Here is a 24,771-nt window from a genome sequence, read left to right as displayed (position 1 = left end):
TTCGCTTCCGTTCCAGGTCGAGGTTGATGCTTCTGAAATTGGAGCAGGGGCTGTTTTGTCGCAGAGAAGTTCTGATTGCTCGGTGATGAAACCATGCGCCTTCTTTTCCAGGAAATTTTCACCTGCTGAGCGAAATTATGATGTTGGCAATCGAGAGTTGCTAGCCATGAAGTGGGCATTCGAGGAGTGGCGTCATTGGCTTGAAGGAGCTAAGCATCGCGTGGTGGTCTTGACTGATCACAAAAACTTGACTTATCTCGAGTCTGCCAAACGGTTGAATCCTAGACAGGCTCGTTGGTCGCTGTTTTTCTCCCGTTTTGACTTTGTGGTTTCGTACCTTCTGGGCTCTAAAAATGTGAAGGCGGATGCCCTGTCTAGGAGTTTTGTGCCCGACTCTCCGGGTTTGCCTGAGCTGGCGGCTATTCTCAAAGAGGGGGTAATTTTGTCTGCCATCTCCCCTGATTTGCGGCGGGTGCTGCAAAAATTTCAGGCTAGTAGACCTGACCGTTGCCCAGCGGAGAAACTGTTTGTCCCTGATAGGTGGACGAATAAAGTTATCTCTGAGGTTCATTGTTCGGTGTTGGCTGGTCATCCTGGAATCTTTGGTACCAGAGATTTGGTGGCTAGATCCCTTTGGTGGCCGTCTCTGTCGCGGGATGTGCGTTCTTTTGTGCAGTCCTGTGGGATTTGTGCTCGGGCTAAGCCTTGCTGTTCTCGTGCCAGTGGGTTGCTTTTGCCCTTGCCGGTCCCGAAGAGGCCTTGGACACATATCTCTATGGATTTTATTTCGGATCTCCCCGTCTCTCAAAGAATGTCGGTCATTTGGGTGGTTTGTGATCGCTTCTCTAAGATGGTCCATTTGGTGCCCTTGTCTAAATTGCCTTCCTCCTCTGATTTGGTGCCATTGTTTTTCCAGCATGTGGTTCGTTTACATGGCATTCCAGAGAACATCGTTTCTGACAGAGGTTCCCAGTTTGTTTCGAGGTTTTGGCGAGCCTTTTGTGCTAGGATGGGCATTGATTTGTCTTTTTCCTCGGCTTTCCATCCTCAGACAAATGGCCAGACTGAACGAACCAATCAGACCTTGGAAACATATGAGATGTTTTGTTTCTGCTGATCAGGATGATTGGGTGTCCTTTTTGCCTTTGGCCGAGTTCGCCCTTAATAATCGGGCCAGCTTGGCTACTTTGGTTTCGCCGTTTTTCTGCAATTCTGGGTTCCACCCTCGTTTCTCTTCAGGGCAGGTTGAGTCTTCGGACTGTCCTGGTGTGGATACTGTGGTGGATAGGTTGCAGCAGATTTGGACTCATGTAGTGGACAATTTGACTTTGTCCCAGGAGAAGGCTCAACGTTTCGCTAACCGCAGGCGCTGTGTGGGTCCCCGACTTCGTGTTGGGGATTTGGTTTGGTTGTCATCTCGTTATATTCCTATGAAGGTTTCCTCTCCTAAATTTAAGCCTCGTTTCATTGGTCCATATAGGATTTCTGAGGTTCTTTATCCTGTGTCTTTTCGTTTGACTCTTCCGGCTTCTTTTTCCATCCATAACGTGTTCCATAGGTCATTGTTGCGGAGATACGTGGCACCTGTGGTTCCATCTATTGATCCTCCTGCTCCGGTTTTTGTTGAAGGGGAATTGGAGTATATAGTGGAGAAGATTTTGGATTCTCGTGTTTCGAGACGGAAACTCCAGTATCTGGTTAAGTGGAAGGGTTATGGTCAGGAGGATAATTCCTGGGTCTTTGCCTCTGATGTCCATGCTGCCGATCTGGTTCGTGCCTTTCATGTGGCTCATCCTGTTCGGCCTGGGGGCTCTGGTGAGGGTTCGGTGACCCCTCCTCAAGGGGGGGGTACTGTTGTGAATTCTGTGGCCAAGCTCCCTCCTGTGGTCGTGAGTGGTACTTCGGCTGGTTCTGTCTATGAGCTTCCTTTGGTGGATGAGAGTGGTACTGCGGCTTCTGAGTTTCCTTCCTCAGGTGATGAGGTTAAGTCGTTAGGTGCTGCTCTATTTAACTCCACCTGGTGCTTTGATCCTGGCCTCCAGTCAATGTTCTAGTATTGGTCTTGCTTCCTCCTGGATCGTTCCTGTGGCCTTTCTATCCTGCATAAGCTAAGTTCTGCTTGTGTTACTTTTGTTTGCTATTTTTTCTGTCCAGCTTGCTATATTGGTTTTTCTTGCTTGCTGGAAGCTCTGAGACGCAGAGGGAGCACCTCCGTACCGTAGTCGGTGCGGAGGGTCTTTTTGCCCCTCTGCGTGGTTGATTGTAGGGTTTTGTGTTGACCGCAAAGCTATCTTTCCTATCCTCGGTCTATTCAGTAAGTCGGGCCTCACTTTGCTAAATCTATTTCATCTCTGTGTCCCAGTTCAACAAGTTAAGATCATTATTTCTTATTTACGTGGCGACCCTCAAGACTGGGCATTTTCCCTTGCGCCAGGAGACATCCATAGCACTCTAAAAGAGAGGCACAAATCCAGTGAATGCCTTTCAGCACGATGGCTCCTGTTAGAGGAGTGCGTAATGCAAGACCCTGTAAGAAATGCTATATTATTAATACATTCTAGGTATTTGCAGGAGGCGCTAATTAATTCTGCTAATTCTCCAGATGCAACATTTATATCGGAGTTGTAACTACTATATTATTGGAATGATTTTTTTGGGACATTATTTTGCTGAGTTCAACAAGAAAGTTATCGGTAATCCTGTATGGTGGGAACAATGATACCAGCATTTCCTTGTTGGTCTTGTATGTATGTATGTATGTATATGTGTGTGTGTATATATATACTCTATATCAATATACATTTTTTGTGGGAACATTTTGAGTAAAACTTGCATTTTATTCTTTGATGTCCCTGGTGTCTGTCTGTTTCCATAGAAGTCCAGAAGGCGGTTCTATTCAGTGAGTAGAACCGTCCGCTGTACTCATGGATATAAACACCATGGATTTCAATGCATAAAATACAAGCCTACATATCCTTCTGCTCTCCATCTCTATACCATGCTGTCCACAGATCGGACTGCATGTAGCTGACTGGATCCCTTTATGGCACAACTTATTTTTTTTTGTAAGCCAGTCACTTGTGCTTGTGGCCAGAATGCACTGACCTTTCGTGTCCTTGGTCAGTAGTTTTATCACCAGGCCACTAGGACCACACACATGCTTGTACAGGTTTTGTAGCTACCCTTGAATCTATGTTGTACTCTCATATGGACCTACAAATTCAGAGCGTTAATATTTGTATTTTTCTCAATAGACCATGGTAATCTATTTTGTCAAGTAGAAACTAATTAAATCTTGTGTTTCAGGACTCTCCAGAATTTTGAAGGGAAGATTGGAAATGACAAAGAATTGTCTAGTGGATTGGGCCTTAGCTGAATACATGGCATTTGGTTCATTACTAAAAGAAGGAATTCATGTCCGTCTAAGTGGCCAGGACGTGGAAAGGGGGACATTTAGGTACTTTTTTATTTTCTATTTAGCATATGCTTGCGTCTTGAACAAATTTGATGTCAAAGTCGCAGTTGTGTGAAAACAAATAAACTCCGTTGAGGCTAGCTTTACAAATATACACTAAGCATGGTTTCTGGGCACTGTACAATATATGCTGTATACCTGTACTTTAATGCTTCCAACAAATACAGAAATGTTGTGGTCCCTATTGTATGTGTGTGCGTACACACTGATGTAGGCACTCCTGTATGCCTGCCATATGTATGGTAAACCATTTTCAGATTTTGGTGAATTTCATCTGAGTTCGTGGGAGGTACAAGGTTCAGAGGGGGTTGGCTGAAAAAAGCATCCTAATGACTGTCGTGAAATTAGTGTTAGTGTTAAATGTGGCTAAAAAAAAAAAAAAGCTCAACTAAGGAAACTTTCCAGCCTAGTGTCATAGCTAGGTTAGTTTCATACCTGAAATAAGGGCAGCTCTTGAGCTTAATTACCACAATATTAAGTGTAGAAGTTGTTCACTTACATACAGAATAAATGTGTATCCATAATGATCCAGCACATCTTTGATAATAAAAAACTTTTACTTTATTTAAATCCTCTTAAAAACATTGTTGGAGATCAAGAAAGAATGGGATAGCTAGTACCACATGAGAATAAACGTTACGCGTTTCGGCATTATCAAGAAGATGTGCTGGATCATTATGAATTAACTTTGCATGCGGGCTTGAACGCTATTCCATGCACCTTCATGGATAACTGCACCTGATGTGGACAATTCAAGGGTGAGCTGATGAATTTTTTTCTTATATTTTATAGAATAAATGTGCGTATGTATGATTCTAGTCAAAAGTTTAGATAAACATGCTCCTGAATGGTTTTCATTGTTTGTATTGCAATGTGCATATTGTTTCCAAAATTTAGCACATATGGAAACAAGGAGTACAGAAACACTTGTAAAACAAACCTGAAATTCTGTTAAACCTTAGTTTTTCAAAGTACCCCCTCTTGTTCTTATAACAGACTTCCACTGCTTTTGCATTTTCTCAAGCAGTTTCATCTAGTGGTCACCTGGAGGGGTTTCCAATGAACAGCTATGCCTCATCAAAAATTCTTTCTTGGAATCACTGGACTTCAAAAAGCGTTTGAACTTTCAGGTGTATTTTGCAGAGGCCATGTTGATACCTACTGAAATTGCATACAGTGTTCAGGTTGATGTCACGTCTTATTCTGGCTTAGAACAGTTGTGGTAAGAACCACGCAACTAAGTAAAGAGAAATTACAGTCCATTAATTTAATATGTGCCAGTCAGTCAATGTGGAAAAATGCTGCGACCTTTGAAGGTATCTTCAAGTGCAGTCATGAAAACCTTAGAATTGCTATGTTGAAATGGGCTCTCATGAGAACTGTCCCAGGGAAAGATGGCCAAGAATTACCTTAGTTGCAGAGGATAAGTTCATCCGTTCCCAGCCTCAGAAGCTCCAAATAGACAGCACCTCAGACATTTAGCTGCAGACACATCTCAACATTATATGTCTAGAGGAGACTGTGAGAAGCAGGCCTTTTTGGTTGATTGACTACAAAGAAGCCACTACTGAGGACCACAAACGAGAAGAAAAGACTTGTTTATGCTAAGCACCGCAAGGACTGGTCATCAGATCAGTGAAAATCTGTACTGTGGTCTGAATCAAAGTTTGAGATTTTTGTAATTAATCACCATGTCTTTGTGAGATGCAGATAAGGTGAGTGGAAGGTTTATACATGTGTGGTGTCGGCAGAGAAGCATGGAGGGGAAGGTTTGGTGGTGCTTTACTGGTGACCCTGTTGGTGATTTATTCCAAATTCAGAGCACACTTACACAGCGGGGGTACCACAGCATTCTGCAATTACATGCCATTCCATCTGTTTTGCATATAGTGGGACCATTGTTTGTGTTGCAGGAGTGTGACTCTAAACAAACCTCCAGAATATGTAAGGACTACGCAACCAAACAAGAAGAATAGAGGCTGCATGAGCTGAAGTGGCCTCTACAATAGCCCAACCTGAACCCAACTGAGATGGCTTCTATGAGTGGGACCTCAGAGTGAAAGAAAATTGGCCAAAAGCTAAGCACCTCTGGGAAACCTTTCAAGACTGTTGGGAGCCATTCCAGGTGATGACCTATTAAATCTGTCATTGGAGTAAAAGAGGGGTACTTTCTGGAATCTAATGCTTTAACACATCTGGTTTGTTTCACATATTTCTTTACTCGTTTCCATATGTGTTCCTTTGTGACTTCGCTGCCTTCAAATTGACTCTACAATGTGCACATTATAATAAGATCAAAGGAAAATAATTACAGGTGTGTTCAAAGCGGTCAGGCTGTGGAGTGCCCTTCTGCCAATGGTATTAATGGCCAACACTATACCAGCTTTTAAAAAAGGCTGGAAGACTTCCTCAACACACACAACACTTTATTTATTTTATAACCTAACAATTTAGTGACCATGTATAATTGGTGGAGAAAAGTTGAACTTGATGGACCTAAAGTCTTCGTTCAACTTATGTAACTGTAAAGAAAAAAAAAAAAAAAAAAGCAAGATGCCAGTAGTCAGACGAAGTGTGTTGTAAGGCACGCTGCCACTGGACTCTGAAGCAGTAGAGACATGTTTTTCGTAATGGCTTTTTTAGTGTCCGATGGACGAGTCTGGATTTGGCAAATGTCAGGAGAACGCTACCTTCCTTACTACATTGTGCCAACTGTTTGGAGGAATAATGCTTTGGGTTTGTTTTTTGCAGCTTCTAAATTTGTGGAAAAAAAAGTTGGCGGTAAAGATCTTTTCTGTTCCAGAATGTCTACCTCAGTGCACAGTCAGGTCCATAAGGGCTTCTTTAGGAAGAACTTGTCTTGCCGGCACAGAGCCCTGATCTCAACCCTATCTAACACCTGCATGATGAACTATGGAGAATGTGAGCCCAACCTTTCTTCCAACATAAGTGTCAGACCTCAAAAATGCTCTTCTGGATGAAGAGTCAAAAATTCCCACAGACCACTCAAAAATCCTTCCCAGAAGAGTGGACGCTGTTTTAAATGTAAATGGATCAGCTCCATATTCCATGTATTATGGACAGTATCGTTTGGTCACACACAGGAGCATTTACAACCTCCTATTCTAAATCCACATGCCTTAAGATGGAGTTGGCTGGTGTGTGTATGCCTACACAGTTTGCTTTAATTGTGTGCCCCAGCAACATCCATCTTGATGCACTAAGCCATCATAAACTAATTGGCTGGAGGACATGTTGCTTGGAAATAAATTTTCCTTGCCGCTCATTCTTTGGAGGGCTGTAGAACTCTTTCAGTAAATTTGGAGGACATTTATTATGCCCATGTGCTTTCTGCCCAGTCACACGGGTCCTCTACCATATTCACAGTACACACAGTGGGGTTTTAGATGATGTGGACACTTTCCAGTTTATTTTGGTTTATATTGATGTTATGAATTACAAATCCATTTGCTTATCTCAGCTGAGCCCGATTTATACTGCTCCAAATGACATGTATTTAACCCTGTACCAAGCCAACTGTCTTTACTTATGCTGGTAATTCACACATGTCGAAGAGGGCAATCTGTCCTCGCCGTGCATTACGGCAGAGGAGGGGGCATCGCTTTCACTGTGTTTGACACTGGCAGCTACAGAGCAAGTAATACACATAATGGACTATTACACTGATAATACCTATTTTGCCTGGGCGCGTGCGGAGCTGAACATATTGGTGCGATTCAGTCAGTTACCCTCACTCATTACTCAGGGAGTTAATGGATTACAGTAATTGCTTCAGTCATCTCTGTTTTCATAATGTGCCTGTGCCTCCCATTCTAATGCTGATTAATGAACCCTCCATGATCTGCAGAAAGGAGGTGGAGTGGAAATATCCCCCGCTCTAATATATCCCCACCAAGCACTTTAAAAGGCCATGCAATATGCTTGTAATATTGGACTGCAGGTAACTAAAATACCAGCTTCTCTTGTAATCAGACATATATATTTCATTCACTAGATTTATCAGTAATGGTGCAGCCCGAGTGACCGACACGCGCTGCGTATGTCACGAAATACAATATTGAGATTTATTTCACAGGCAGCAATTTAAAGGTCATGGAAATGTTAACGAACAATGTAATTCTTGATAAATAACCGAAAAGAAATTATATTGTTGCCAAAATATAATTTTATAAAATTACGAAATGTCAAATTTTAGTATTAAAAAGTTAAAATCTAGAAAATTAAAAGCATGCTGATAAAAATGTATATTTTTTTCAAAGGTATCCTTGCTGCATTTTAGCTACTTGCACACTAAGGGACGGGTCACATGGCTGTATAACTCGGACGAGCATCACAACGCAATGCTCGGACTGGCCGTCAGATCTGCTGACCGGAGCGTGACTGCATGCATTTCTTTGCAGACAGCCAGTCCGAGCAGTTGCGATCCTCGTCCAAGTTATATAGTCGTGTTACTATTCCCTAAAGCTAAGGCTTTCATCAGCAGTATAGTTTTGGCTTTCCCTACCAGTTCCCACTAAATTAATGCTTTAAAGATAGATATACAGTGCCATACATCATCCAAATGGTCCCATTTTAAAAGAAAACTATCACCATGAACATGCAGTCCAATCTGCAGGCACCATGTTATAGAGTAAGGGGACCTGAACAGATTCATATAGTGTTTAATGGGAACATATTCAGGATCACCTATGATTTTTATTATTTAATCCTCTCCTCTTTTGAGATTTTTGGGTTTAGTGGGATATCCTATCAGTGATTGACAACAGTCTCTATGTACATTCATATAAAGAAAGCTGTCGGTCACTGATAGGACCGCCCATTGGACCCAAACATGTCAGAAAAAGCAGAGGATTAAGTGAATAGAATGCAGGTTGTATGGAGTCTTTACTCTCAAAACTATACATCGGCCTACTCCGTTCCCGTTGCTCTATAGCAGTGTTCCCCAAGTCTGGTCCTCAAGAGCAACCAACAGGTCATGTTTTCAGGATTTCCTGGACAGCCAAGCATTCAATCACCTGTGCAATACTAAGGAAATCCTGAAGACATGACCTGTTGGTTGCTCTTGAGGACCGGACTTGGGAAACATTGCTCTATAGCATGCTGCCTACAGATTGGACTGCATTTTCCTGGTGACCAGTTCCCTTTTAAAAAATACACGAATGCACTCTAGGAAAGCGCAAGCTGTTTGATAAGATATATGGAGGTCTGTCCATGACTTAATGGGAATATATTTTCATTATTTCTGCAATTTATGACTTACAAGGTTGCTTGGTTAAATGGATCAAAGTAGAGTCTTATGTAGGGAAAAGATTCCATGAGCATTTGAGCAATCCATATCTAAATCATTGACCGACCCAAAATTGTAGTCCACATCGGGGATTAAATTGGCATAAAATAGGTACTTTTTGTGGCTACTGTGGACCCCTGAGTAGAGGTCTGAGAGCACAGTTATGTGATATGTAGTTGTTCCTTTGTACAGCAGTAGTGGGGGGCATTTTCATTTCACTACGGCTCCGTAGCAGACAAAACAGCGTTTATCTAATGGACTTGTCCTATAGTATTAATAAACCCACCTTGGTGACTCCTTGTTGATTTTGACACCAAAATGTATCAATTTAAAAAAAAAAAAAAACATTATTGTATATGAAGTTGGATAGATCACAAAATATCCACAAATGGACATGTTGTACACTCGTGGAATTTATGATCTATTATTCTTTATTAGGAACAATATCTGTGATTACTTTGAAAATGTATGCTCAGGGTGCACAGAAAGAACTCCTTGTTTTAAAACCAAAATCCTATGTGTTTAACCCTTCCAGCTAAACCGAATCTAACTCCAGACCAGGCTTCAGTGTTGTCCAGTAACAGATGAAGTGAAACCCTTAATAGTATATATTTAGTTCTCAACTTTTGAATCCGCATTATGAAATGTTCATGCCATCTTTCTATATAATGCACTGGGTCAACTTTTAATTGATTTAAAAGAGTTCAATAAAAGATTATTTTTCTATACTATAAAGGGTTTCATGGTATAATACAGTTGTCTGAACGAGCTCGAAGTGGAATGTGTTGGAAACCAGGTGCAGATCTAGCAAAAGTAACTTTGACTTGAATAGCAGAGCACTGGGATATTGTGGCATAAAGTGTAACTTTAATCCAAACTTAATGAGCACCCCATTTAAAGCATTAATTGGTGAGCCTGTGTAAATATATGTTATGCAGTTGCATTAGGCCGGTGTCACACTTACGTGTGCAATGAGAGAAACTGGCACGAGTCTCTCACATCAATACCCGGTACTTCTGCCGGCACTCGGGACCGGAGCGTTCAGCTGCATAAAAATACATCCAGCTGAACGCTCCTGTCCGAGTGCCGGCAGCAGTGTCGGGTATTGAAGTGAGAGACTTGCGCGAGTTTCTCGCATTGCACTCACAAGTGTGACCCCGGGCTTAAAGGGAATCTGTTATCTGAAAAAACAATATTAACCTGTAGATATGCTGTTAATCTGCAGGTTATTATCGATGTTAACCTGTCCATCGCCTGCACTTAGACTGGCGCTCGTGGGAGGAGATGAACTTTCATTTCCCTTCCCAACAGCATTCAAGTTCAGTCATGTGGTGCCGGCGTGGGTTCGGTCACCACTCTGTGCATAGTGAGTGATGGCTGTAACTGCACCCCCCCCCAACCAGGCCTGTTCAGTCGGAGTCCGAGCCCATTTTGGTGGAGGATACACTTTGGACTGCAGACACAGACAGCCATACCTCGCCTCTGGGTACTCAGCCACTGCGGGACCCATGCTGAACTTTGAAATACGAACTTCATATATCGATCCTTTTTTGCCTGGACTTTTGTGCCTTGTAGCACACTTATCTATTTATACTCCCCTGATGAGTCTCCTACATCGGTGATGAAACGCGTAGGGAGAAGAGGAAAAATTGTCCACTTACATACACCTGGTGGTTGTCCATAGCAGGGCCCATTTGGGGCCTGTCCTTGTAAGGACAGGAGTTACACAGGGGTTACAGGGTAGACAGCATCTATGTGCCCCAACCTGCTGACCTTTCCCCTGGACTACTACTCCTCATAGCCTCACTGGCTGAAATACTGACCATATTCATGTGTCCGTCCTGAGTGGTGAGACCGTTCCATTCTTTTATATTTTTTGAGCACTGGTTATTTTGAGCACTTTATATTTGTCTATGTGTTTTTTTGTTGGGTTCTAATATTTTAGGATATGTTTATTAAAAGCTAAGTTTTAACATTGGTAACCCTCCATAGCTGATGGTATCCGTTTTCCCCAGAGGGCGTTGTTTAGTGTGGATTTGTCTACACGATTGCTGGTTGCCCATTTTGGTGGAGTCAGACTCTGTGTCATGGAAGTTGAGGAGTCTGAGTCGGAGGTTTGGCTTACCGACTCCACAGCCCTGCCCCCAACACTAGTTCAAAAAATCACTGTACACGTACGAGTTAATAAATTCTCACTTGAAGCATAATTTTCAATATTGATTTCTGAAGCGACAGGCAAAATGATGTTTCGGCCAGTTAATAACCTTGATCACATAGTCGCCCATTTAATGAAGCATCTTAGGTTAACGATAGTAATTATACCTGTGGTGTAGTATTTCATACAGTATGATATGGTGTATCCCCACAAGGAGAGATACATACAGGGATCTTTACACAGGTGCTGACACAGTAGGTTCTGGTGTGGTGCTGTCGCTATCCGTTGGTGGCACAGTGGTAGAAGCTGACACTTCAGTGTCTAAGCGTGGGCTACACGCCATGGGTGCTGGGCAGGTTCACAACGATATTTACCTGCAGATCAACCCCATATCTACAGGTTAATAGCGTTTTTTCAGGTGACAGGTTCCCTTTAATGTAGCCACCGATAGGAGTATAGAAGTGTACAAAGCTGTCACATTTGGGTCTGGAGAACTTCGGCTAGTCTGTGCATATCTGTCAGAGACTGGACTGCATGCACAGATGTCTGATTGTCTCCTAAAAGCGACTTCCAGCTCGCACATAAAGATGAGTGTGAGCCGACGAGTCAGAATCGATGTCGCGTGACTCAGGAGAGGACTCGAGTGGTGCTAAAAATCCAGGAAGACTGCGATCGGTGAGTATATTAAGGCATCTGCACTACGTATTTACCTACTCAGTTTTAGCCAATAAAATGTTTGATGGGAGTGCTACTTTAACATTATACACACAATTGACTGATGTTAAGTTATCAAGATGATGGGCAGTGAGACATGATAGTCATTGAACTACAGCTGTAGGAAAGGGTAAGGCAAATGATATGTATGTATCAGTGTTTCCCAAACTCCAGTCCTCACGGCCTCCAGCAGATCATGTTTTCAGGATTTCCTTAGTATTGTATAGGTGATGGAAGTATTATCAAGGCGTTGGAAGTTACCACAGGTTCTTTCACTTGAGCAGTACTAAGAAAATCCTGGACACCATATCTGTTGGGCGCTGTGAGGACTGGAGTTTGGGAAACCCTGTTGTGTATGACAAAAGTTGTGCTGCTATGGTTTACTGACCGTATTGAAAATGTATGCAGTTAATATGATTTATTGCATTTATTTCTACAAATATTATATACATGGGGGTTGTGTTATGTTTTCATAAACCTCTTCCACCCCTATAACTGTCTTTACCTAATTTTTGTGCAACTTTTCCTCAACACCAGTTCAGAAATGTTATGCCAGACATAAATCTCAATAAACCACAAGCTCCGGGCTTTCAAAAGTCAAATGACCCTGAAGGGAGCCTAGTTTATTTAGCTAATGGCTGCAAAAAAATAGCCCATATAAAAAATTGTCATTTTCGAACTTTCCCTACTGGGGTTGCAATACTTCTATTCAGAGCTAATGGCACACTTGTTTCGCCCTTTAGTGTCTGGGATAGTTTAGGTCCTAATGAGCAGAGATTATTTAGCAAGTTCAATAAAAAGGTAAAAAACTATAAAGAATACTGTTTTTTATTTTATACCCCTGTATGGTTGTGTCCAATATATTTTGCTTGAATCTGTTCTGTTGTATTAATTTGCAAACCATCTACAATACAGACCAAAAGTTTGGACACACCTTCTCATTTAAAGATTTTTCTGTAATTTCATTACTATGAAAATTGTACATTCACACTGAAGGCATCAAAACTATGAATTAACACATGTGGAATTATATACTTAACAAAAAAAGTGTGAAACAACTGAAAATATGTCTTATATTCTAGGTTCTTCAAAATAGCCACCTTTTGCTTTGATGACTGCTTTGCACACTCTTGGCATTCTCTTGATGAGCTTCAAGAGGTAGTCACCGGGAATGGTCTTCCAACAATCTTGAAGGAGTTCCCAGAGATGCTTAGCACTTGTTGGCCCTTTTGCCTTCACTCTGCGGTCCAGCTCACCCCAAACCGTCTCGATTGGGTTCAGGTCTGGTGACTGTGGGGGACCAGGTTATCTGGCGTAGCACCCCATCACTCTCCTTCTTGGTCAAATAGCCTTTACACAGCCTGGAGGTATGTTTGGCATCATTGTCCTGTTGAAAAATAAATGATGGTCCAACTAAACGCAAACCGGATGGAATAGCATGCCGCTGCAAGATGCTGTGGTAGCCATGCTGGTTCAGTATGCCTTCAATTTTGAATAAATCCCCAAAAGTGTCACCAGCAAAGTACCATCACACCTCCTCCTCCATGCTTCACGGTGGGAACCAGGCATGTAGAGTGCATCCGTTCACCTTTTCTGCGTCGCACAAATACACGGTGATTGGAACCAAAGATCTCAAATTTGGACTCATCAGACCAAAGCACAGATTTCCACTGGTCTAATGTCCATTCCTTGTGTTCTTTAGCCCAAGCAAGTCTCTTCTGCTTGTTGCCTGTCCTTAGCAGTGGTTTCCTAGCAGCTATTTTACCATGAAGGCCTGCTGCACAAAGTCTCCTCTTAAGGCCGGGGACACGAACAACGTATAAAAATACGGTCCATTTTACATGGACGAGAATCGCACAAATGTTTACAAAAGTGATCTGTGTGCAGTGCGAGGATGCAATTTCCTCACATCAAAATATCCGCATGGCATCCGTACGGCGAGAAAATTCTCGCCGGCTTGCAAAACGGACATAGAATGGATCCATGGCCTCAAATATTAGTAAAAACATATATACAGTCTAAATAAATAAATGAAAAAAAAAGTAATACAAAAAAAAAATTATATATATATATATATATATATATATATATATATATATATATATAACTTTTTTTTTGCTATCATATGAACTCCAGCGTGGGAATTTTTCTGAATCTTTTCTCACGCTCGAGTTCATATAAGTTTATACCAGCAGGGGGCGCAGCACCGCAAGTGTAGGTAGCTACGTTCCCCTGCTTCCCATTCATTCCCCAGTTTTTACAGGCAGGAGCGACTGCATTAGCAGGCTCCTGCTTGTAAAATTATTTAATGATGGAAGATCTGGGATATTGTTGTTTTTTATTTTTAACTTTGTTTCAGGTGACAAGGGTCTTCAATTGGATTTAGCGTTTAATAAACTATTACAACACCCTGTGTCTTTATTTCATTTAAATAATTTTTTCCTAATGTGTGTGTGTGTGTATTATTAACTCTTTATTACTATAGGATTAATAATGGATAGGTGCCTTATTGACGCCTCTCCATTATTAACCTGTCTTAATATCACCTTACAATAGCAAGGTGACATTAACCCTTTATTACCCCATATCCCACCGCTACGGGGGAGTGGGAAGAGAGAGGCCAAGTGCCAGAATAGTCGCATCTTACAGATGTGCCTTTTCTGGGGTGGCTGGGGGCAGATGGTTATAGGCCCCCCCCCCCCCCCCCCCGCTGGCTAAAGACATGGTCCCTCTCTAGGCTATTAATATCTGCCCTCAGTCACTGGCTTTACCACTCTGGCAGAGAAAATTGCGCGGGAGCCCACGCCAGTTTTTTTCCGTGATTTAACCCTTTATTTTAACAGCCGCAAATTTTGCACACAGACACTTCTAACATTACTAGTGAGGAATATGTAAAAAAATAAGGGATATGAAATGGTTTACTGTATGTAAACCGTGTCTCATATCCTGTCGGGTTTGGGAAGGAGATAGCAAAAGCCGGCAATTGAATTACCGGCTTTACATGTCAGTGTGATTTTACTGTACACTGAGCTGAAATGCCGGCTTTTCTATAGAACACCCGTTTTTTTTTCTCACCCCCATAGACTTTCATTGGCGATTCTCGGCCGAGATACGCTGACAATCGCAGCATGCTGCGATTTCACTTGGATCCTGAATACGGCTGAGAAAACAATGGATAATAGGAGCTGCCCCATAGATTAACATTGAGTCGAGTGCTATGCGACTTTTTTTATTTTTTTTTTATCACATTGCACTCGTCCGTGTTATGGTCTAGTGTGACCCTGGCCTAACAGTTATTGTAGAGATGTGCCTGCTTCTAGAACTCTGTGCGGCATTGACCTGGTCTCTAATCTGAGCTGCTGTTAACCTGCGATTTCTGAGGCTGGTGACTTGGATAAACTTATCCTCAGAAGCAGAGGTGACTCTTGGTCTTCCTTTCCTGGGGCAGTCCTCATGTGAGCCAGTTTTTGTAGCATTTGATGGTTTTTGCCACTGCACTTGGGGACACTTTCCAAGTTTTCCCAATTTTTCGGACTGACTGACCTTCATTTCTTAAAGTAATGATGGCCACTCCTTTTTCTTTACTTAGAATTTGTATTATGGCAAGAAAAAAAAGCAGCTAACAGTCTATTCAGTAGGACTATCAGCTGTGTATCCACCAGATTTCTGCACAACACAACTGATGGTCCCAACCCCATTTATAAGGCAAGAAATCCCACTTATTAAACCTGACAGGGCAAGAGAATGCCAAAGAGTGTGCAAAGCAGTCATCAAAGCAAAAGGTGGCTACTTTGAAGAACCTAGAATATAAGACATAATTTCAGTTGTTACACACTTTTTTGTTAAGTATATAATTCCACGTGTTAATTCATAGTTTTGATGCCTCCAGTGTGAATTTACAATTTTCATAGTCATGAAAATACAGAAAAATCTTTAAATGAGAAGGTGTGTCCAAACTTTTGGTCTGTACTGTATGTGAAGTCCATCCGCTGACTGAATATGACCCAGTACTTCAGTCTCTGCATGGACATATTCTATTTTATTTTTTTTATTTTGGGAGTACTTGTTCCTAAACTTCTTCAGGCCAAGGGAACGGAAACCAACTAGAGGACCTAACTAGGTGTCTTCCATGGCGATGTCACTTTTTCAGACTTTAGCTGACCATGATGACAGATTACAGTGTCATTAGCACAGAAGACACATCAACACTGGACCGATCACTGAGGCTTAAACTTTTTACCGATAAGTGCCCAGCCGCTCTGTAGAAGCCACAAAACTCAAAACTACCCTTCCTAGAATAGTGGATACGACTTAAAGGGGCAAACCCCAGACAACAGGCAGTAAGTAGATGATCGCAGAATCCTTCCTTTGGTGAAGAAAAACCGCTTCACAACATCCACCCAAGTGAAGAGCCCTCTCCAGGAAGCAGGTGTTTCCATATCAAACACTACCATAAAGAGAACATTTTGAGACTTTCTGCTCAGATTCAACCAAATGCAGCAAGGTTGTTGGGACGGTGGTTCACCGTACAGATGGATATTGACCAAAACACATGTTTTTTTAAGGCAAAGTGAATTATTTTGCAATGGTCGAGTCAATCATCAGATCTCAACCCCATTGAGCATGCATTTCACATGGTTAAGGCAAAACTTAAGGCAGAAAGACCACAAACAAGCAGCAACGGAAGTACTGTAAAGAGAAAACCCGGCGTTTAGTGATGTCCATGGCTTCCAGTCTTTAGGCAGTCATTGCCTGCAAAGGATCCTCTACGAAATATAAAAAAATGAACATTTTATTTATGGTAAAATAAATTTGTCCAGATGCTTTTGAGCCCCTGAAATAAAAAAAAAAAGTGGCTTTGTAGAAAAATTGTTGCTATTCCTAAACGTTTTACAGAATACTTTTATTCAACCCCTTATATTAGACCTGAAAATCTACACTTTAATTATCTCAGTTGTTTAATTGTAAATAAAAAAAAAAAAAATAGTGGCATTCAGAGTCCATATCGCAAAAATTTGGTCATTGTCAAAATATTTCTGGACTCAAATATATTTTACACAACGTTTATTGTGCATTAGCAAGATGGCTAAAGATAAGTAGAAAAATCTGTGGTGGGTTATAAATGGTTTAAAGGGGATCTGTCATCAGGTTTTTGCTACCTAATCTGAGAGCAGTGTGATGTAGGCGCATTGACCCTGATTCCAGCGATGAGTTACTAGGCTGTGTGTTGTACTTTCAGTAGAATCTGTTTTATCAGCAGATGATTATCGCCAGAGGACTAGTTGTATTGTGCCATGTAGTCCTCCTGACCTATGTAACTCCACCCTCACCGCCGATTTGTACACTGACAGCTGCCAATCAGTGGTGTGGGTGGGGTTATACAGAGCATGGCATTCAGAGAACTGCTAGATCTGCAGCAGAGAATACGCTGCTTTGCTTGCCGCAGTTTTGATAAAATTACTTAGTGACACACTGATGGAATCATGGTCCCTGTCCCTACATAATGTTTCTCTTCGACTAGATGGCAAAAAGCTGCTGACAGATTCCCTTTTAAAGCACTAATCAAACGTGAAAGTAATTAGCTGAAGCTGAGATGTGTGCTGTTGTTAGGACTGCTTTTCCTTTTTAATTTGAAAATTGCTTCAAATGTCAATAAGGCTAAGTAAAGTAATTGTTTTCTTCCCTGAAAGCCATCGTCATCATGTTTTACATGACCAGGATGTTGATCGGAGAACCTGCGTTCCAATGAATCATCTCTGGCCGGACCAAGCTCCATACACTGTGTGTAACAGCTCTCTTTCCGAGTATGGTGTCCTGGGTAAGTCAAACCAGAGCCCGGTTTTGCTGGTGTAATAATATTTATTTCTATAATGCTAACACATTCCGCAGAACTTTATATTTCAGAGGGGACGTGTACAGACAATAAAGACCTAACATAACAACAAAAACCTTCCCGAGAGGGTCCTGCTCACAAGCTAACGATCTAGGAGTTACTGTTGAAATAACATGAAGGTTTTCGTTCTCCTACAATGCAGAAACGTAATGTTTGGTCACAAGTCACTGGAGCCTATTACTTTCTGCTATTTTTAGGAGATACTCTTTTTCTGTAAAAAATACAAGAACACAGACCCAAGCAAGTTCATTATGAAATTTAGCATTTCTTGTAAACCTATATAAAATAGTGGTGGATAACAGGTCTAGATACCAAGCTTGAGTTCAGCTCAAGATGGAAATTGGGGATTGATGGTTTTTCACATAGGGCAAAGATTACCTGAACTTTCTCTATGAACATTTATTTCTGATTGTCCAGCCAACTTCTGACATGTGAGGTCCTACAAACTGCCATTACCCCATACATGGTTATTCAGGGAAACCAAAGGACATCTTGATTGGATATTTAGGGCCTAGGACCGCTAGCCAGTGGCGGGTGTTGTGAATTCTGTGGCTGAGTTCACTTCTGTGGTCACAAGTGGTATTGCAGTCTCTGGGCTTCCTCCCTCAGGTGTTTTGGTGAGCTCGTTTGCTGCCTTGCTATTTAGCTCCACCTGAGTCTGTCTTCCTTGCTCCTTGTCAATGTTCCAGTGTTGGATCTGAGCTACTGCATCTTTCCTTTGGCCTGCTGCTCTGCTAGATAAGTGCTTCTAGTTTGTTTTCTGTTTTTTCTGTCCAGCTTGCTATTAACTTTTGCTGGAAGCTCTGAGAAGCAAAGGGGTGCACCGCCGTGCTGTTAGTTCGGCACGGTGGGTCTTTTTGCCCCTTTGCGTGGTTTTCGTTTTAGGGTTTTTTGTAGACTGCATAGTTCTCTTTGCTATCCTCACTCTGTCTAGAATATCGGGCCTCACTTTGCTGAATCTATTTCATTCCTACGTTTGTCTTTTCATCTTGCTAACAGTCATTATATGTGGGGGGCTGCCTATTCCTTTGGGGTATTTCTCTGAGGTAAGTCAGGCTTGTATTTCTATCTTCAGGCTAGTCAGCTCCTCAGGCAGTGCCGAGTTGCATAGGTAGTGATAGGCGCAATCCACTGCTGCTTATAGTTGTGTGAGGATAGATCAGGTACTGCAGTCTACAGAGATTCCACATCTCAGAGCTCGTCCTATTGTTTTTGGTTATTGCCAGATCTCTGTATGTGCGCTGATTACTGCACGCTGTGTTGCCTGATTGCCAGCCATAACAGTACAAGGAGCCCCACCAATGATTCCCAATAGAGGGAAAAAAGAAATCCTGACATCATTTTTTTTTCTTAGCTCTGTCTTCAGTCTTTTTTTTCCCCTAGACATTAGAGTGCTTCAGGACACAGCTGTGGACATGGATATTCAGGCTCTGTGCTCCTCAATGGATAATCTCGTTGTAAATGTACAAAAGATTCAAGATACTATTGATCAGAAATCGATGCTAGAACCAAGAATTCCGATTCCTGATTTGTTTTTTGGTGACAGAACTAAGTTCCTGAGCTTCAGAAATAATTGTAAGCTATTTTTGGCCTTGAAACCTCATTCTTCTGGTAATCCTATTCAACAGGTTTTGATTATTATTTCTTTTTTGCGCGGCGACCCACAGGACTGGGCGTTTTCTCTTGCACCAGGAGATTCTGCATTGAGTAATGTTGATGCATTTTTCCAGGCGCTGGGATTGCTTTACGATGAGCCTAATTCAGTGGATCAGGCTGAGAAAAATCTGCTGGCTTTATGCCAGGGTCAGGATGATGTAGAAGTATATTGTCAGAAATTTAGGAAGTGGTCAGTACTCACTCTGTGGAATGAATCTGCACTAGCGGCTTTGTTCAGAAAGGGTCTCTCTGAAGCTCTTAAGGATGTAATGGTGGGATTTCCTATGCCTGCTGGTTTGAATGAGTCTATGTCCTTGGCCATTCAGATCGGTCGTCGCTTGCGCGAGCGTAAATCTGTGCACCATCTGGCGGTATTGTCTGAGAGTAAACCTGAGCCTATGCAGTGCGACAGGACTATGACTAAAGTAGAACGGCAAGAACACAGACGTCTGAATAGACTGTGTTTCTATTGTGGTGATTCTACTCATGCTATTTCTAATTGTCCTAAACGCACTAGGCGGTTCGATAGCTCTGCCGTTATTGGTACTGTACAGTCCAAATTCCTTTTGTCCATTACCTTAATGTGCTCTTTGTCATCGTATTCTGTCATGGCGTTTGTGGATTCAGGCGCTGCCCTGAATCTGATGGATTTGGATTATGCTAAACGTTGTGGATTTTTCTTGGAGCCTTTGCGGTGTCCTATTCCGTTGAGAGGAATTGATGCTACACCTTTGGCCAAGAATAAGCCTCAGTACTGGGCCCAGCTGACCATGTGCATGGCTCCTGCACATCAGGAAGTTATTCGCTTTCTGGTACTGCATAATTTGCATGATGTGGTCGTGTTGGGGTTGCCATGGCTACAAACCCATAATCCAGTATTGGATTGGAACTCTATGTCGGTAACCAGCTGGGGTTGTCAGGGAGTACATGGTGATGTTCCATTTTTGTCTATTTCGTCATCCATTCCTTCTGACATCCCAGAGTTCTTGTCGGACTTTCAGGATGTATTTGAAGAGTCCAAGTCTGATGCCCTACCTCCGCATAGGAATTGTGATTGTGCTATCGATTTGATTCCTGGTAGTAAATTCCCTAAGGGTCGTTTATTTAATTTGTCCGTACCTGAACACACCGCTATGCGCAGTTATGTGAAGGAGTCCCTGGAGAAGGGACATATTCGCCCATCGTCGTCACCATTGGGAGCAGGGTTCTTTTTTGTAGCCAAGAAGGATGGTTCGCTAAGACCGTGTATTGATTACCGCCTTCTTAATAAGATCACTGTTAAGTTTCAGTATCCCTTGCCATTGATTTCTGACTTGTTTGCTCGGATTAAGGGGGCTAGTTGGTTTACTAAGATTGATCTTCGTGGTGCGTATAATCTGGTGAGAATCAGGCAGGGAGATGAATGGAAAACGGCATTTAATACGCCCGAGGGTCATTTTGAGTATCTGGTGATGCCGTTCGGACTTGCCAATGCTCCATCTGTTTTTCAGTCTTTTATGCATGACATTTTCCGTGAGTATCTGGATAAATTCTTGATTGTTTACTTGGATGACATTTTGATCTTCTCAGATGATTGGGAGTCTCATGTGAAGCAAGTCAGAATGGTTTTCCAGGTACTGCGTGCTAATTCCTTGTTCGTGAAGGGATCAAAGTGTCTCTTCGGTGTGCAGAAAGTTTCATTTTTGGGGTTCATCTTTTCCCCTTCTACTATCGAGATGGATCCGGTTAAGGTTCAGGCCATCCAGGATTGGACTCAGCCGACATCTCTAAAAAGTCTGCAGAAATTCCTGGGCTTTGCTAATTTTTATCGTCGCTTCATCTGTAATTTTTCTAGCATTGCCAGACCATTGACCGATTTGACCAAGAAGGGTGCTGATTTGGTTAATTGGTCTTCTGCTGCCGTGGAAGCTTTTCAGGAGTTGAAGCGTCGTTTTTGCTGTGCCCCTGTGTTGTGTCAACCTGATGTTTCTCTTCCGTTCCAGGTCGAGGTTGATGCTTCTGAGATTGGTGCAGGGGCGGTTTTGTCACAGAGAGGTTCTGGTTGCTCAGTGTTCAAACCATGTGCTTTCTTTTCCAGGAAATTTTCTGCTGCTGAGCGTAATTATGATGTGGGCAACCGAGAGTTGCTGGCCATGAAGTGGGCATTCGAGGAGTGGCGTCATTGGCTTGAGGGTGCTAAGCATCGCGTGGTGGTTTTGACTGATCATAAGAACCTTACTTATCTTGAGTCTGCCAAGCGCTTGAATCCTAGACAGGCCCGTTGGTCGTTATTTTTTGCTCGTTTTGATTTTGTGATTTCATACCTTCCGGGCTCTAAAAATGTGAAGGCGGATGCTCTGTCTAGGAGTTTTGTGCCCGACTCTCCGGGGTTATCTGAGCCGGCGAGTATCCTCAAGGAAGGAGTCATTGTGTCTGCCATCTCCCCTGATTTGCGGAGAGTGTTGCAGAAATTTCAGGCTAATAAACCTGATCGTTGTCCGGCCGAGAAACTGTTCGTCCCTGATAGGTGGACTAGTAAAGTTATCTCTGAACTTCATTGTTCGGTGCTGGCCGGTCATCCAGGAATCTTTGGTACCAGGGAGTTGGTTGCTAGATCCTTCTGGTGGCCGTCTCTGTCACGGGATGTGCGTGCTTTTGTGCAGTCCTGTGGAATTTGTGCTAGGGCTAAGCCCTGCTGTTCACGTGCCAGTGGGTTGCTTTTGCCCTTGCCGGTCCCGAAGAGGCCTTGGACACATATTTCGATGGATTTCATTTCTGACCTTCCCGTTTCTCAAAAAATGTCGGTCATTTGGGTGGTCTGTGATCGCTTTTCTAAAATGGTCCATCTGGTGCCCTTGGTTAAATTGCCTTCCTCCTCTGATTTGGTGCCTTTGTTCTTCCAGCATGTGGTTCGTTTACATGGCATTCCTGAGAATATTGTTTCTGACAGAGGTTCCCAGTTTGTCTCGAGGTTCTGGCGAGCCTTTTGTGGTAGGATGGGCATTGACCTATCCTTTTCCTCGGCCTTCCATCCTCAGACTAATTGCCAGACCGAACGAACCAATCAGACCTTGGAAACATATCTGAGATGTTTTGTTTCCGCTGACCAGGATGATTGGGTGTCATTTTTGCCGTTGGCTGAGTTCGCCCTTAATAATCGGGCCAGCTCGGCTACCTTGGTCTCTCCTTTTTTCTGCAATTCTGGGTTCCATCCTCGTTTCTCTTCAGGACAGGTTGAGTCTTCGGACTGTCCTGGTGTAGATTCTGTGGTGGACAGGTTGCAGCAGATCTGGACTCAGGTAGTGGACAATTTGACCTTGTCCCAGGAGAAGGCTCAGCTTTTCGCTAATCGCAGACGCCGTGTGGGACCCCGACTTCGTGTTGGGGATCTGGTTTGGTTATCTTCTCGTCATATTCCTATGAAGGTTTCCTCTCCTAAATTTAAACCTCGTTTTATTGGTCCGTATAGGATTTCTGAGATTCTCAATCCGGTGTCTTTTCGTCTGACCCTCCCAGACTCCTTTTCCATACATAATGTATTCCATAGGTCGTTGTTGAGGAGATACGTGGCACCTATGGTTCCATCTGTGGAGCCTCCTGCCCCTGTTTTGGTGGAGGGGGAATTGGAGTATATTGTGGAGAAGATTTTGGATTCTCGTGTCTCTAGACGGAAACTCCAGTATCTGGTCAAATGGAAGGGTTATGCTCAGGAAGATAATTCCTGGGTTTTTGCCTCTGATGTCCATGCCCCAGATCTTGTTCGTGCCTTTCATGTGGCTCATCCTGGTCGGCCTGGGGGTTCTGGTGAGGGTTCGGTGACCCCTCCTCAAGGGGGGGGTACTGTTGTGAATTCTGTGGCTGAGTTCACTTCTGTGGTCACAAGTGGTATTGCAGTCTCTGGGCTTCCTCCCTCAGGTGTTTTGGTGAGCTCGTTGGCTGCCTTGCTATTTAGCTCCACCTGAGTCTGTCTTCCTTGCTCCTTGTCAATGTTCCAGTGTTGGATCTGAGCTACTGCATCTTTCCTTTGGCCTGCTGCTCTGCTAGATAAGTGCTTCTAGTTTGTTTTCTGTTTTTTCTGTCCAGCTTGCTATTAACTTTTGCTGGAAGCTCTGAGAAGCAAAGGGGTGCACCGCCGTGCTGTTAGTTCGGCACGGTGGGTCTTTTTGCCCCTTTGCGTGGTTTTCGTTTTAGGGTTTTTTGTAGACTGCATAGTTCTCTTTGCTATCCTCGCTCTGTCTAGAATATCGGGCCTCACTTTGCTGAATCTATTTCATTCCTACGTTTGTCTTTTCATCTTGCTAACAGTCATTATATGTGGGGGGCTGCCTATTCCTTTGGGGTATTTCTCTGAGGTAAGTCAGGCTTGTATTTCTGTCTTCAGGCTAGTCAGCTCCTCAGGCAGTGCCGAGTTGCATAGGTAGTGATAGGCGCAATCCACTGCTGCTTATAGTTGTGTGAGGATAGATCAGGTACTGCAGTCTACAGAGATTCCACATCTCAGAGCTCGTCCTATTGTTTTTGGTTATTGCCAGATCTCTGTATGTGCGCTGATTACTGCACGCTGTGTTGCCTGATTGCCAGCCATAACAGGCGGGGTGCCCATGTTAGGACAGGGACATCGAGTGATAGTTTGGTTCTTATTATATTATCAGGAGATATAAAGCAACATCCAGGCTTGGTATTCCTCTTATCCGAGTGCCTTCTTTTCTGTTAGAAACGTCCTGAATATACTATTTTTCAGTATTATACTATTTTTTTTTACTATTTTGACTATATTTCATGTAAAGCATAGACTGTCCAGTATTTCTAACACACAATCAAGATTTGAAGAGGAACTGCCCCATTATTGTACTTAACCTGTTTCTACATTGTAAGCTCAAGATCATAATTATGACTTGCAGGATTTTTGTATGAGCTAATAATTGCCTAAACAAACATTCTTTACGAACATGTTCGTTTTCGATAAGAGCCAAAGATTACTGTATATTCATACAAGTCCATGGGTCCGTGAAAATCACGGATGATATCGGTGTGCAATCTGTGTCTTGTCCATGACTAACATTGCAAACATTAGTAGAAAAAAGTCTCCAAAGTGGAACATCTCTGCTACAATGATTGTACACTGGTACTTGTGGTCCTCCAATGCAGCTAAACAAAAACTTCCTATTTTGATCTTGATCACACTAGTGATATATTTAGCATAATACCATAGTGCAGCTGGCATTATACTTGGGTAATAAAGGTTATTTATTCTTACATTGTCAAAAACAATTATAAGAAAACCCCATGCATTATATAAAAGTATAGAGTTCCAGTGGCAAACTAGACTTCTACCTGATCCTGGGTTTCGCTTTTACAGCTTCTTCTGGGGCTTATTGTAATGTTGCACTTAACATCAATATTGTTCTAAACATATAGGAGAAGCTTTGTAACGTATTTATTTATTTTTCCCATACATGAAAATCACTGCTGAATCCCTGATTAAACTATTAAGAAAATTTGATCGAAAACACTAAGAAAACTCAGATTGTTTTTTTTCCTGCGTACATGAAAATTGAAGGACATTTGAATGAGACCTAAGCAGGCGAAGA

The 24,771-nt window shown here is 42.5% G+C and overlaps 1 protein-coding gene across 3 annotated transcripts in view; it reads left to right on the top strand.

The window, feature by feature from the left end:
- The window catches only part of OGDHL (oxoglutarate dehydrogenase L), a 129,777-nt gene that overhangs the window by 91,903 nt on the left and 13,103 nt on the right, over positions 1 to 24,771 (top strand). For all 3 annotated transcript variants that reach the window (XM_069753145.1, XM_069753147.1, XM_069753146.1), the window contains exons 15-16: positions 3,307 to 3,457; positions 17,343 to 17,470. In XM_069753145.1, the coding sequence (XP_069609246.1) occupies positions 3,307 to 3,457; positions 17,343 to 17,470 (279 nt within the window). The remainder of the gene's footprint in view (positions 1 to 3,306; positions 3,458 to 17,342; positions 17,471 to 24,771) is intronic.

Source organism: Ranitomeya imitator, chromosome 2 (assembly GCF_032444005.1).
Source record: "Ranitomeya imitator isolate aRanImi1 chromosome 2, aRanImi1.pri, whole genome shotgun sequence".
NCBI lineage: Eukaryota > Metazoa > Chordata > Amphibia > Anura > Dendrobatidae > Ranitomeya > Ranitomeya imitator.
The sequence above is the reverse complement of the archived record's forward strand: the minus strand, read 5'-3'. Positions and strand labels throughout refer to the sequence as shown.